At 42.1% G+C, this 13810-nt stretch overlaps 1 protein-coding gene across 1 annotated transcript; it reads right to left on the bottom strand.

Annotated features, from left to right (window-relative positions):
- Positions 1–1440: 1440 nt before the first annotated feature.
- crip1 (cysteine-rich protein 1) lies at positions 1441–6517 on the bottom strand. The gene is made up of 5 exons (XM_084568725.1): positions 6358–6517; positions 2333–2427; positions 2185–2242; positions 1820–1865; positions 1441–1668 (listed from the first exon to the last, which is right to left on the bottom strand). The coding sequence occupies exons 1-4, from the start codon at positions 6395–6397 to the stop codon at positions 1825–1827; spliced, it is 234 nt and encodes a 77-aa protein (XP_084424851.1). The 5' UTR covers positions 6398–6517; the 3' UTR covers positions 1441–1668; positions 1820–1824.
- Positions 6518–13810: the final 7293 nt, after the last annotated feature.

Below are 13810 nucleotides of genomic sequence, written 5' to 3'. Positions count from 1 at the left end.
ACCGCAGGCCAAAGCCATAGCTTGTAACTTGGACTACTATCACAGCCCTGAGTGTAATGTATGAAGAAGAAGCTGTTTCTGCATTTAATTTCACAGACATTTTTAAGAAGAAGCTGAAATATGCCACGCTGCCAAACATCCTCTGCATGTTTTCATTCTGGTCAAGACTTTTCCTGCGACAGCGGGCGTCTTTGTTGCACAGACAAGGGTGACGGCCAGACAGACGGGCACATTGGTTCTCTGTTGGGGCTTGTTTGTGTCTGTTGCTGCAGCAACCGTTAGGCCGCGATGGCAAGGGCACAAAGGCGGAGGTGGGGGGGGAGCAGCGGCGGCAGCGGTGGCGGTGGCTGCGAGGTTCACGGACGGTGAGGGGCGGCCTTGCAGAGTCGGAGAGACTGGAAACAGACTGGCCCAGAAAGAACCAAAGGAGGAAGCATCTGGTGTGATCTGCAAAGACTCACGCCGGCCGCAGCTGCCTCTGAGGCTCAGCCACTACCCACAATGCATCATGAGCACGACCCGGGTATAACAAATGTCCTGCTAAAAATATTCACTCAGTCATACCACATGTGAAATGAAACAGCTTTAGAACGGATTTAACCTTGAAATAAAGCTAAAGTGGGTTAACTATGGTGAAGGTTTACGTACATAAAACTGTATTTAAGTGTAAATGATGTGGGCATTTGTTTATTTTTTGATTTAGTTTGCACTGACTTAGTTCTGGTTTCTCATGTCATAGTCAGACCATGTTGGAAATAAATCTTGTCCCATTAACATGTCACCCTTTGGATTTATGTGTCTTTGCAAATCAAAAATTAGACTTTTCCGTCTCTCCAAACTGTCATACATTTATAAGATTACATTTTTTTTGGAGTGAAATCCTTGAAATAATGAGAAAAAGATCCTAATTAGCCCGTCGTCTCGAACTGCTAACGCCCAGCCGTTACAAAAATGGGCGAAGCACAACTGGAGCTGAGGGTGATGCCGAGGCAGAGAGCTAGCATCATATGACGACACCCTCTTCTAACTCAAATGGCCACACCCTTAATCATGCATCATTTTAAGCCTTGATATGATTTAAGCGGATGCGTTGTATACAAATTCACCTCCATACAGATGTCACATATTTACGATTGACTCACTATTGAAGTCAGCATCTAGTGGCCACAGGAGGAACTGCGGTTTTTGGCACTTCCTCGCGAGCCAAATCTTTCAGAAAGGTGCCGCTTGGCATCATATTGATGTATGTTACTGAACAAACACTAAGATATAATGTTAATTTAGGGATCAACCATGGAGATTTTTCTTTTAGCTCAGTGGAAGAATAAGAATAAGAAAACCTTTATTAGTCCGAAGTGGAGTATTTTAGCAAACAAAACTGGTTTAAAAGCATTAAATGTGAACTGGGACATGAAATCAATCACACAAAGTGACAATAAAGAAATTTTACAAAGTGTTTAATCAGACTGTCCCCCTTAATAACAGGACATCAAGTGCTTCATTGAACATTGTGGACATACAAAAATGAGAAACCCATAACAGCAGCACATGGGCACAATACGCTTCCTCTGACGTCGGTTTGCTGTTTTTTTTTTTGTTGTTTTTTTTTTTTAACGTGACGTCCGAGCGTGCTTGCTTCTTCCATCTAGTTTCCAGGAGACATTTTTACTGCAGACAAAGCAAAGAAAACTCACATCAGACAGGGGCAAAGTACAAGTATGGATTTGCTTACCGTCCAGGTCTATGTAAATATAATGAAAATGTGTGACAGGAACAAATGTAAGCAAATTAATACGTGAATCGATCACGCCAGCCGTACCTTGTCTATTTATAGGTGTGGCTCTCGGCTCCACCGCGCCCAAATCCTAACAGGGACAAAGACAGAGGAAGAATTTCAAATTAAAATTCATGAAAGCGAAATGGCCAACAATTACAACAGTAATCTGAGGCAGGATATTGGTTTACTGAGCGAGTAATCCTATCAGCTGATAATGTGTGCTTTGATAGGACCATTTACAGCCATCAGATAGCTATAAGAATCTTAGGAACAAAGGTGACTGGGCGTCTGACCAAGCTTCATATTTTCAGAGCGGTTAAAACTTTACATATTATGATTGTGATGTGAGGAGGTAACAGTGAGTGCATTCATGTGTGACAGGGATTATCTGTGGAGGACACGCTCACCTTTAGGTCCAAACATTGCAGCATAGCAGGGGTTGTGACAGTATGGCTTGCCTTCATGCTGTAAAAAGCAACGTTTTGTTATTTAAATGCCAAAAACATCTAAAAAAAGATTGAATTTATTTATTAGAAAGACCACTAATATGCTCACCTCTGCATGTGAGCCAGACGACAGCGTCTTGCCGCACTTCTCGCACTTCAAGCAGGGCCTATGCCAGTCCTTTCCCAGGGATGTCACCCTCTCAGCTGCAAAACAAACAATTAATTTAAAAAAAACGCCTGTAACTTTAACAGACAAGCACAGACACTGTCGTCTGGAGAAGAGATGGATGTGTCACATGGTCATATCTGCAAGGCATGCATGAGCTCAATGTGCTGTGATTTTTAGTCTGTTTTTAATCAGATATACTTCTATAAGATCAGCTTGAGAATATTGTTGGGTGTGGTACTTGAGAAGGGAAAAAGGGACTGAGTATCCTTGAGGAATCCGTACTCCTCCTGCCTCATAAACTCTGATAAAAGCCGTCTTTATCTCCAAGGGCTGATCTGTAAACACCCATGAGACGGACAGTAAAAGTGGGAATGAATCAGACTCAACAGTCTTGTGTTTTGAGTCCCTTAGTGGACAATATGATTTCTGAGACTCGTGATTATGCAGGAAAATGCTGTTGCTTGCAACGTGACCTCCAAAGCCAAGCACACAAAATGATGGGGAAGTAAAAGTAAAAGTTTGTGGTTGCTGAAGAGCACATAACAGCCATAACATCTGCAGGTTTTTTTTTGGTTTTTTTAAAAAAACGTTACACAAGGTCAGAAAAGACAGGAGACGCACTAACGAATGAAAATAACTGTTGAAGTCAGTGGCCTCCAAACGTATCCAAAATGTCAGGAAATGACACACTTCCTTCCTAAAAATAACTCGATGTGGCACGAGATTACGCAACAGGCATTAGAGGCAGAGAAAGTGCTCCAAGGCGAGGCCAGTCTCTCAGGCCAGCTTCATCAAACAATAAAGTCCAACCCCAAAATAATCCCTGTCCTTCCGATAACAAACACTGAACTCTGACCTGAAGTAATGGAGTCCAAACAGATCAGCTATTGTGACGCCCCATCAAAGTATGTCGTACATATGAATCTCATACACTTGCTTTTCTTTTGCACGATTTATTTTACCTGATGACATGACCAGAAATAGGGTGTGACGGACTGAAGAGTGACACAGTCTGCTTTCTAAATTAAGTCTCGATGAAAGGACTGTTATGGAAGTGGTCCAGTGTGAACAAACACACAAACCCAAATGGAAATTCACACCGTTTCATTCCCTCCCACAAATGATTCATGGAGACGCTTGTAAGAGAGCAGTCTTGGTTATCGTAGTAAACTTGTTTGCTTTTCTTGTGAATAAGACTAGATTAGATTAGACTCACACCATTCTGCAGCCAGGGGGATGTTAGCTTAGCTTAGCTTAGCATAAAGCCTGGTGACAGTTATTACATTTGGACGGAGTAGCTAAGAATAGCCGCTAATTGGTTCCAGTTGGTTCCAGTCCAAGCTACGCTAACTAGCTGCTGTCTATTTAAGAAAAATGGGCTACCTTCACATTTTGGAAATAAACTTAGTTAATTCATAGTCTGGCTCTGTTCAAGCTAACACCGGTAAAGCTTCAAAAGCTATATGAACCTGTGTTAGCATGAAAACTGGAAACTATTGTTAACTCAAGATAGACTAGCCTAGTTAGAAATAACTGCAGCTGACTTCTGTTGATGTTAGCTTAGTGTAGCATAAAGCCTTGAGACAGTTATTACATTTGCACAGACTAGCTAACAACAGCTGCTAATTGTTTCCAGTATAAGCTAAGCTAACCAGCAAGTGGGCTAGCTCTGCAATTTGGGACTAAACTCAATAAAGTTAATACCAATGTTACATCTGTACATGAAATATCAAGCTAACACAAACAGACGGTCGGCTTTGGTTAGCATAACGAGGCTAGCGTGCCGCTGCTCAAGCAGGGCTAAAGGTTGTCTGCTAATTGTGTTAGCTTAGCAGTAAACCTGGAAACAGGGAATCAGCTACTTTGCCCCTGTCAATAAGTGATAAAATCTCTCTACCGGTGTATTTTACAATGACAAATTAATAATATTTTGTATTTTGGGGTCTTTTAACATTAACATTTGGACAGAGCCAGGCTGCTTCCTGGCTGTAGCTGCTGCTGGATAAGAGTGGTACCATTCTTCTCTAATCAAAAAGCAAACAGGCATATTTCCCCCAAAAAATATTTCTTTAAAGTTGGTGAACTTGAGGTTTGGAGATATTAAAAACATTTATCAAAAGAAATTCTTCCAGTGGGAACAACTGGAAAAGCAGGTTTGTGGTTTATGCTTTATTCTGTGAGACACTGCTTCTGTTGACGCTCTCAAGCTGCTCCAAGACATTCCCCTCTTTGTAAAACGTATTAGGCCTATAGTTTGAAAACTTTCCAGCGAGACTTTGGATTGCCATCATTCAAGCAGGCAGCGGTAGCCTGATTGTTTCCATCTGAGAGCTGAGAAACTTTAAGACAGATGAGCAGCAGGAGAGGAAGATGAGAGGGGAGTGAAGTTGTGAGACGTGATGGAGACGATTACACAGTTTAAAGAGGCGGTGAAGTGGGTAATTGATGCAGACAATAATTGGTGCATCCACACAAAGAACACAAAGCTTTGTGTCAGGCTACTTTTCCCTGAGCGACATTTTGGGAATGAACTTCCCCCTTTTTTCCTGCATGGAAAATAACTTCTTGGCTTGTTTTGGCTGAAGCTAATTAGTTTGCTTGTGTTGGCTAGTAGGGGAGAGTTTATCCATGAAAAGGGAGAATGGAAAGGATGGCTCCCCAGTCCCACGATCCATTCATCTGACTTGACAGTCAAAAGACTGAACTGGCTTCGGCCTCTGTAGATCTCTCCGGAGAACATTTTATTAAACTACCTAGCCGGAGGGCGGTGTGGTAAATGGATTAAGACGCAAATAAAATGGAGCTGTCCCTTTCTTCCCCTGGACACCGTAATTAGTCCCCTGCTCTGACGGCCGGGGACCTACAAGGCTGTGCGGAGGCGCTGCTTCCTCTGCTCTGTCTAGTTATTATTCAGGGCGCTCATCAGTCATCGAGGAGGACAACTCAATTACTAGCGGGAGCAAAGATCTTAGACTCCACCGTAACCTGATAACAAGGAACGGTTACAGAGTTCAGTGTCCTTAGGAGGCTGCACAAATGCTGGCATACAGGAAAACAAGAGTCTAGATTAAGAGTTAAACGTGTCCAGTTATACCGGTAGAACACTCTTATGCACCACAGTTATAGGCTACCCACTACTTGGGAATTGAATTTGTTGCTGCTTTATGCTTCTATTTCTGAGTGAGATATTGCACGTTATACTCCACAACAAGTATTTTAAAGCATTTAAGATAAAGATTGTGGTAGCTGTGCATGCATTTTAGAGATACTAGTATCCTAAACTACACAAAGAGTGATAAAATGAGCTAATTCAAAACAAAACAGCAATAATCTGATTGTTCGTTTAAGGGAAATACACTCCATTACAAGTGTAAGTAATTTCCTGCATTCATTAACAGTATGATAAGCAAACTAGCCTGCAGAATTGCTCAAATCAGTGTGATATTATCATATTTTTCTTTATTCTTTTATTTATTACACTGTATTTAAGTGGTAATTTTACTTTCTGCAACTTGCAGTGGAAAATATTTTCTCCACTGCAGTTTTGTTTCTACTGTAGCTGCTGATTTTGCTCACAAAGCAGCTACATCAGCAACAACTCACCCAACTATTAACAGATGCATCGGTAACAATGCACTGACAGAAGCCATTCTGCAAGATAACGTCGTTTACACTTGTAGCAGGGTATTTTTTTATTTTTTTATCATGATATTAATGCTGCATGTCCATAAGCACGGCTGATCTGCACGCTGCTGTAAGTTCTACCTAATTATGAACATGCATTACTAAGTAATTTAGAAACTTTCTTAACAGCTTAAAGGCACGCGTCTGTCGGCATGTCACGTATCTTCAGCTTCCTGTTTCCTCGCACAGAAACCACGCTTTCTTAAAGCAGGAAACGCAATAGAAACAAGCGATATTCCTGCAAATAAAATGAAATAAATGAATGAAAATGGTAAACTTACCGAAGTAGACTTCCTTCTGGCACTTTGGGCACTTGGGCATCTTTGTTGCTGTTGTGTGTGTGAGTGTAAAGTAGAGAAGGTAGATGAAGTATCCTGCAGCTGTACTGACTGTCCCACCTGTTCGCTCTGACTGACCACGCCTCGCTGTGAAGTGCAGATGTGCGCTCCTCCTGTATTTATAGGACCGAGGAAATAGCTGAAACTTTTCTTTTTTTTTTTTTTTTTTTTTCTGCTAGCAGTGGGAGAGGCTTCTGCAGAGTTGAATCCGTGTTTACGAGTAGAACATATCACATGGAGCAATTATACCACTACAGCTTTTATTGTTATATAAATATGATTCAAAGTGGGCCCGTGATAAGGATTCAGATTTTCTCTGTTGTAAAAACATTAAGAAATTATTTGCACGCCTACTCCACAGTTCTTGTACAACAGACCTAAATCAGGTCAGGTTTTCATGAAGGTTGTGGGATTCAACTTTAGTTTAAAATAACAGAGAAGAGCTGTTGATGCAGCTGTGTTTCCGCATTTTGTAGAACTATTAAGCTGTATGATACATGTTTCTATTATTTTGACAACCCCATTTTACTCAGCGGCCTAGGCTAAATAACAAAAACACTTTTATTTTTAATCCACTACGGTTGAATTACCACCTTTCTGATGCCGTTTCAAGCAAGCACTGCAAGAGTCAGGAAGTGCATTTGTTTTTCACTAGTGTACCTAATGTTTTGGCGAGTGAGTGAACATGTGTAGTGTAATTCCAAATGTGTGTTTTGTCTATTATTTTATGGTGTTTTTACCACTGTGGTTCACGATCTGACCCTAAGAGGTCACAAGACGATTAGATATTTTCGAAATATTTGATATTTTGAAGGTAAAAATCACACGTCTCACATCACACCGCCTGATAATGACCACTACTACGCCTTTATATAAGGTAAAGTGACCATGAAACCGCCCTGAACATGAATGAGGTTTTAATATCGCCGTGGCTAAAGTGCGGAGTCTGCAACCTGGACCTGATAAGTAATCAGAGGTTTCATAGTCTACTAATTAAAAATACCCTTGTGGAACAAACACTAAATTATTCATATGAAAAGTCTTGCTTCTGCATTTCTATTCAGGTCTAAATCCCTGCTGCAACTTCTTTTCCCTCCTGCCGATAAGCTTAAAGCTGATGCCAAAACGTGTGCGCAATCATTGCGTGATTTATTGCAAAAAAACACTGTCATAAGAGATCAATATCTGCAGCATTAAATCATAAACTAAAGCAGGGTTGCCATTTTGTTTTATTATTTACTTTCTGGAGTGACCTGTGGAGTAAAGGGCCTCCCCGGCGTCCTCCCTCGGTCATAACTTCACATGCTGCTCCACCTATCTATTCACCGCTGAATGGCCCACCTGATGAATAATCCAAGGAAGTGAATCGACAAAGCAGGCACTGACTGCACACACGCCTTTGTTGTCGCGTAAAGAGCTTTGTGGAGCCCGCGCAGTCTTTTTTTCCTTACACGTCAAGAAAACATATTCTTTGGATTCAGATGGTTTTTATGCACATATAAAATCTGATCCGATCTTCACAAACAGTTCTGCTCTCTCGAGTCCTTTTCTGAACACACCCGTTAAACATGCTGATAGAAAAATGAAGAGAAAACTTGGACGCAATAACTGAATGAACCTCCTTTAGCTGCAATAAAAATAAAAACAAGCACGTCCAGTAGCTACAGATCAGACTTGTTCAACGTTCAGGAGGGATTTTGCACCATTCTTTGAACAAACAAGCCTAAACACTCTCAGTTTTATTGTATGAGCACAGTGAAGAATGAGAGAAATTTAAACTCAAAAATCTAAATCCAGCAGAAGGAAAGCTACACAGCTGTCTTGTGATTGCACCATCATGAAAATGATGATGTCAGTCGTCTCTCAGACTTGGATTCCGGTGTAATCATTACCGCACAAGCAGATCACACCCAACCCCAGGGCGAGTTTTGACCCGAACGGTACATTTAAAAAGTTGTTCTTGAGTGATAAACTGTGTGTGTGTGTGTGTGTGTGTGGGTGAGAGAGAGAGAGAGTTTGATCTGTTTACCTTTATGAGCTGTCATTGCGTGCAGGACATTCAACCAGGGCACACCTGCCATTAAATTATAAAGAAAGTACTCCACCACACTTGAGTGACTTCCAAAAGATAACAAAACCCTTGAGGATGCACAAACGCGCCATGGCAACAAAACAAAAAGCAGGCCGACAGCATAACACAGAAATTTGGTACTATTATTAGTTATTAGTAGTAATATTATTATCATTATTTTGCTCGGTTGCTAGAAAATAATCTAAAATAATCAAGATGACGTTGTACACCACAAGTCCTCATTAAGATGAGATAGGCTCCAGCCCCCTCCCCACAACCCTTCACAGGACAAGCGGTTACAGAAGATGAATGAATGAGTGAATGAATGAATGAATGAATGAAGCCCTCATGAAATAGACACACCACACCCAAAAAGGCTCCTCCAATGGCGTGATTCATAGACTGTATAAAAAGTGGACGTCATGACAAGCCAAAGCATGTGGAGCTCCCCCTGGTGGCTGGCTGCAGTATGTAGGTTATAAGCTCCACCTCCTCCATGTTGCTAATGCTGTTGTATGTTCAAGTGTTCATTTTTCTGATCTCTTGTTCATTGCTGATAGCTACACTATATCACCAGAAGTCTTCACTCACCCATCCAAATAATTGAATTCATGTGTTCCAATCACTTCCATGGCCACAGGTGTATAAAAATCAAGCACCTAGGCATGCAGACTGCTTCTACAAACATTTGTGAAAGAATGGGTCGCTATCAGGAGCTCAACTGTCAGTGGTATTATAACAAAGTGGAAGCGACTGCGAACAACAGCAACTCAGCCATGAAGTGGAAGACCACGTAAAATGACAGAGCGGGGTCAGTGGTCGCCAATTTTCTGCAGAGTCAATCTCTACAGAACTCCAAACTTCATGTGGCCTTCAGATTAGCTCAAGAACAGTATGTAGAGAGCTTCATGGAATGGGTTTCCATGGCCGAGAAGCTGCATCCAAGCCATACATCACCAAGTGCAATGCAAAGCGTCGGATGCATTGGTGTGGTGGCAATCTGATGGACGAATCTGGGTTTGGTGGTTGCCAGGAGAACGATACTCGTCTGTCTCCATTGTGCCAAGTGGGAAGTTTGGTGGAGGGGTGATTATGGTGTGGGTTGTTTCTCAGGAGTTTGTTTCCAGTGAAAGGAAGGGTTAGGGTTAGGGTTAGGGTTAGAGATTTTGGACAATTCCATGCTCCCAACTTTGCGGGAACAGTCTGGGGGATGGCCCCTTCCTGTTCCAACATGACTGAACACCAGTGCACAAAGCAAGGTCCATAAAGACATGGATGAGCAAGTTTGGTGTGGAAGAACTTGACTGACCTGCACAGAGCCCTGACCTCAACCCGATAGAACACCTTTGGGATGAATTGGAGCGAAGACTGCGAGCCAGGCCTTCTCGTCCAACCTCACATATGCGCTTCTGGAAGAATGGTCAAAAATTCTCTTAAACACACTCCTAAACCTTGTGGAAAGCCTTCCCAGAAGAGCTGCAGCTGTTATAGCTGCAAAGGGTGCGCCGACGTCATATTAAACCCTATGGATTAAGATTGGGATGTCACTTAAGTTCATATGCGTGTAAAGGCAGATGGGCCAATGCTTTTTGGCAATATAGTGCATCTTACTGTCCTGACTAATTAAGATAAGATAATCCTTTCATTTATCCCACAGTGGGAGCAGGAGAGACTGTTGAACTTGGTGAACCAGAGGCTTTATTTGTATCTTCAACGTCATCACAGAAGTGGTATATAGTCACTCCTTGGCTTACAAGCTGCTCAACAATAATAGAAAAACAACAGTGGCTCCTTTGGCGCGTAAAAGAGGTCTTCAGCAACTCTCACACACTTTTCAGGAGACAACTTCCCACAACACTGCACAGTCACTTGCGTCACACACAAATCACCCACAAGGACGACTCCCTTGAAGGGGAAAGGCTGGTTACGCCCTGTAACAACAGAAAATGTGAAGGGATTACATATTTACTTGCAAGTGACAATAACATGCAAGCGTAAAAGTCACATGTCTCAAATGCCACCTTTGATGATGAGGTGTCACAAATGTAATTTGCCAAAAGACGACCATGAGACCGCCCAGAACATTTATAAAATCACAACCGAGACCAGATAAGTAATCAGGTGTTTCATAGTCTACTTGGCCTTGGCGAGGCAACCACTAATCTCCAGAGTCCTTGGGATGAGAATATCACCATGTAATTTTCTTCATGGGAAGGTTTCCATCCATTAGATGCCAGGCAGAAGCTCTGCCCTCCGCAGATTAATCAGAGTGATAATCTCTAACAGCCGCCCAGGTAACCGAGGGGGTCACGCCTCATCGGCCTGCACTTTGCTCGGCTGGACGAAGGCCCAGCCGGTGAGGTTGATGCGTTGCTGCCTTCTAATTACATCTCGCGGCGATCATCTCCTCTCCCTTAAATTAGACGAGATTAACATGGAGGTTTCATGTTCTACATCACTAATCAAGTACAGTGGGACTCACAAAATCGCTACCACATGAAGACGTCCATGTGCACAGGTTGACAGCGCAGAAATGCACATCAGCGCGGAGCTGCGTACAAAGTCGCTAAGCCGTGCAGGAGGATGGGAGCTTCAGTTTAAAAGTTAAAGCTGCTCACAGTGGCAAAAAGCATAGACAACTCTGGTTTAGACTCTGATGAAGTCATGTTTATGGAAGGGGTGTGGGATGTTAAGTGATGCGAAATAAAATGATTCAGGTAGAGTGAGGCTAAGCTCAAGAGCAAATAAACCCATACAGAAAATATAATTAAATTAAAGTGCATGCAACATGAGGATATTTAATATGACAGGCGCCACTTATAGAGACAAATCTGCAGTGAACTGACTTGACCTGATCTGTATTAACGTCTTTCACAGATTTTCTCTTTTACTGACATTATTTAACGCGGCCGTTGAGGAGCATTTGCTTACATGTGAATATGCTCGCCTGCTAGGTGCATGGCTTCTTCTTCTTCTTCTTCTTTTTAGAAAATTTGTTTTACTTTGCATGTCAGGAAACCTAGAGCTGCACATTTGTTGGTGTTGTGGGTCCGTCATTTAAAACATATGCATAGGTTTGTGCAGTGACCTCATTGCGGCTGTACCCGATGCAGAGAAACTGGATGTTTAAACTGCATCGGCTTTAATCAGAAAATTAAGAGAAAATGAGAGAGGCCTCTCAATTTTCTCGAAGATTAATGATCCATGGGAAGATGTTGGAAATTACTTGCAGAGCAGCAAAGTGAGCCTGATATATTTCTTGTCGTGGGTCTCAAAATAACCTCCTTGATTTATTTTTTTCTGGGTTTGTGTTGGATTTATGTGAGCTGCTGCAGTGTAATTATACACACTGATGGATCAGGGTCTGCACGCGGAACAACACAAGCAAACATGAATCTGTTCTTTGGGAATCGGGGAGTGGAGGAAAAAAAAAAAGCTGTGGCACTCCTACAGCCTCTGTCAGATGGAGGGAGATGGAGGAGGGGGAGGAAGACTTTGTCTATTCGCAAGCACATGCTGTCAGAGCGGCCGAACCGTGGAGGGAACTTCTTCAGTGACACACACTTACTGTCTTACATTTCCGCAGTCTTTATGCTATAAGCATCCATGCAAAGTCACATTCGCATACGTTACCATGGACGCGCAAAACACAGAAGAAAATACAGATTATAACCAAGTACTCACCGGTCAAGCTTTATTTAAAGCCGCTACATTCCACATTTTATGTCTCACAGATGCTCATGAGAATTATCACTAATCTCCTCAACTTTATGGAGCATTTTATCATTTTTCGGCCTATTGTTTTTTTTTTGTTTTGGTGCATGCATTCGATACCTGCGTTAAAGGAAATAACTCGTCTCACCAGCAGGTGGCAGTAGTCTGAATTCGTCATTTAAAAGAGGAAACAGGAAGAGCTGCAAACCGGTCGTTCAGAACTGGCGTCCCGTGAATAATGCTGATAAATTGTTCTACATTCAGTTCTGATATTGATAAAAAAAAACTTTATTTATTAGGATTTTCATGTTCTCAAGGGTTTCTAGCAAGTGCATTTGGATTTGCATGAATATTTTTACTAAAAGGAAAAGAAATACAGATAAAAGTCTATGTTTAAATACAAACCAGCGATGAAACGAACCCAAAAGCAAGGCCCAATTACAACAGGTCTTGAGGAGAACATAGTCTTCAGTAGGCACAGCAGTCTTTGCGCAATAGGTCACCTGAAGATGCTCGACAAACTCTTTAGTGAGGAGTTTGAATATAAACTAATAATATAGTTTGGTTGTTGAACATTTAACAAGTCATGGTGACGTTAATATAAAGTTCTTCCTTCTCCTTTTTACCTCCACACTTCTCTTGTCCACCTTTCTTTCTTTCTTTCTTTCTTTCTTTCATTGTGTCTTCACTTCATCCGAGAGCAGGATAATCGTCAAAACTGGAGACACGACATTTTCACCCGATGGGAATCTTAAACTCATTTTGTCTTCACAACGATTTTCTCATCACACACACACCGGCAGACCCACTCCAGGTTTTTCCAAGGTCACTGTCTGTACTCTTTATCTCTGCTCGCCTTTGATGCTCCCATTACCTCACCCTCCGCTTGGGTTTCCTGTGATCGGACCTGAACGGAGAAAGCCTGGGCCATCTGCACTTTGTTGTGGCCGCTGATGTCATTACAGGTCTCTCATTTTATCCCCACATCAGAGGTGTAACACTCGATTGGGTCTGCACCGCAGGCAAACGGTATTGTCAATCAAGACTGTAATGGTACCGATCTAATCAAAGGGAAAAGATGACTGCGTGTGGACCTATAATGCCCTGTAATGAGATACTCTGAATTTCACATAATTAGGTGTAATGAAAGGATTTTATATTTGTCCCTGAGCAACTCTCTTTTTTGACATACACGTGCATTATAAATTGCAGCTGACGTTTACTGGTCATGTTCACACAATAACACTGGAGGCTTTCACAAACACTCTAAATAACACTCATGCTTGTTGACATGTGAGCTGCCACGAGTGCAGTCGTTTGTCTTGCATCACATCACCTCTAAGGCTTTTCTCCTCTTTCATCATGATGAGTAGCTTGTTTCAACGTGCACCTTGTCTAAATATGCAGACTGGTAGCATCTTGTAGGAGGGTGGCTGGTCCAAAAGGGTGAATGCTGTTGTAATTGTAAGTGAATCATTACGACAACAGAGAAAATGTTGTTTTCGTCGTGAGAACACAGACGCGGCGTACTATTAGGGTTACTAGAGTTACTGTGCCAGTTAGGACCTGAAAACACCAAGCCGACATCAAATATCCAGTGGCCATGAAGAC

Source organism: Chelon labrosus (assembly GCF_963514085.1).
Source record: "Chelon labrosus genome assembly, chromosome: 20".
In the NCBI taxonomy this organism is placed as follows: Eukaryota; Metazoa; Chordata; class Actinopteri; order Mugiliformes; family Mugilidae; genus Chelon; species Chelon labrosus.
This window is presented reverse-complemented; position numbering and strand designations above follow the sequence as displayed.

What these genes read in the sequence shown, in the direction of transcription:
- crip1 (XM_084568725.1), bottom strand. Translation starts at nt 6,397, where the DNA reads ATGCCCAAGTGCCCAAAGTGCCAGAAGGAAGTCTACTTCG. An exon ending in CGTCTGGCTCACATGCAGAG is followed by an intron (nt 2,243 to 2,332) that starts GTGAGCATATTA and finishes TGCTTTTTACAG; the next exon opens with CATGAAGGCAAGCCATACTG. An exon ending in TGCAATGTTTGGACCTAAAG is followed by an intron (nt 1,866 to 2,184) that starts GTGAGCGTGTCC and finishes TGTCCCTGTTAG; the next exon opens with GATTTGGGCGCGGTGGAGCC.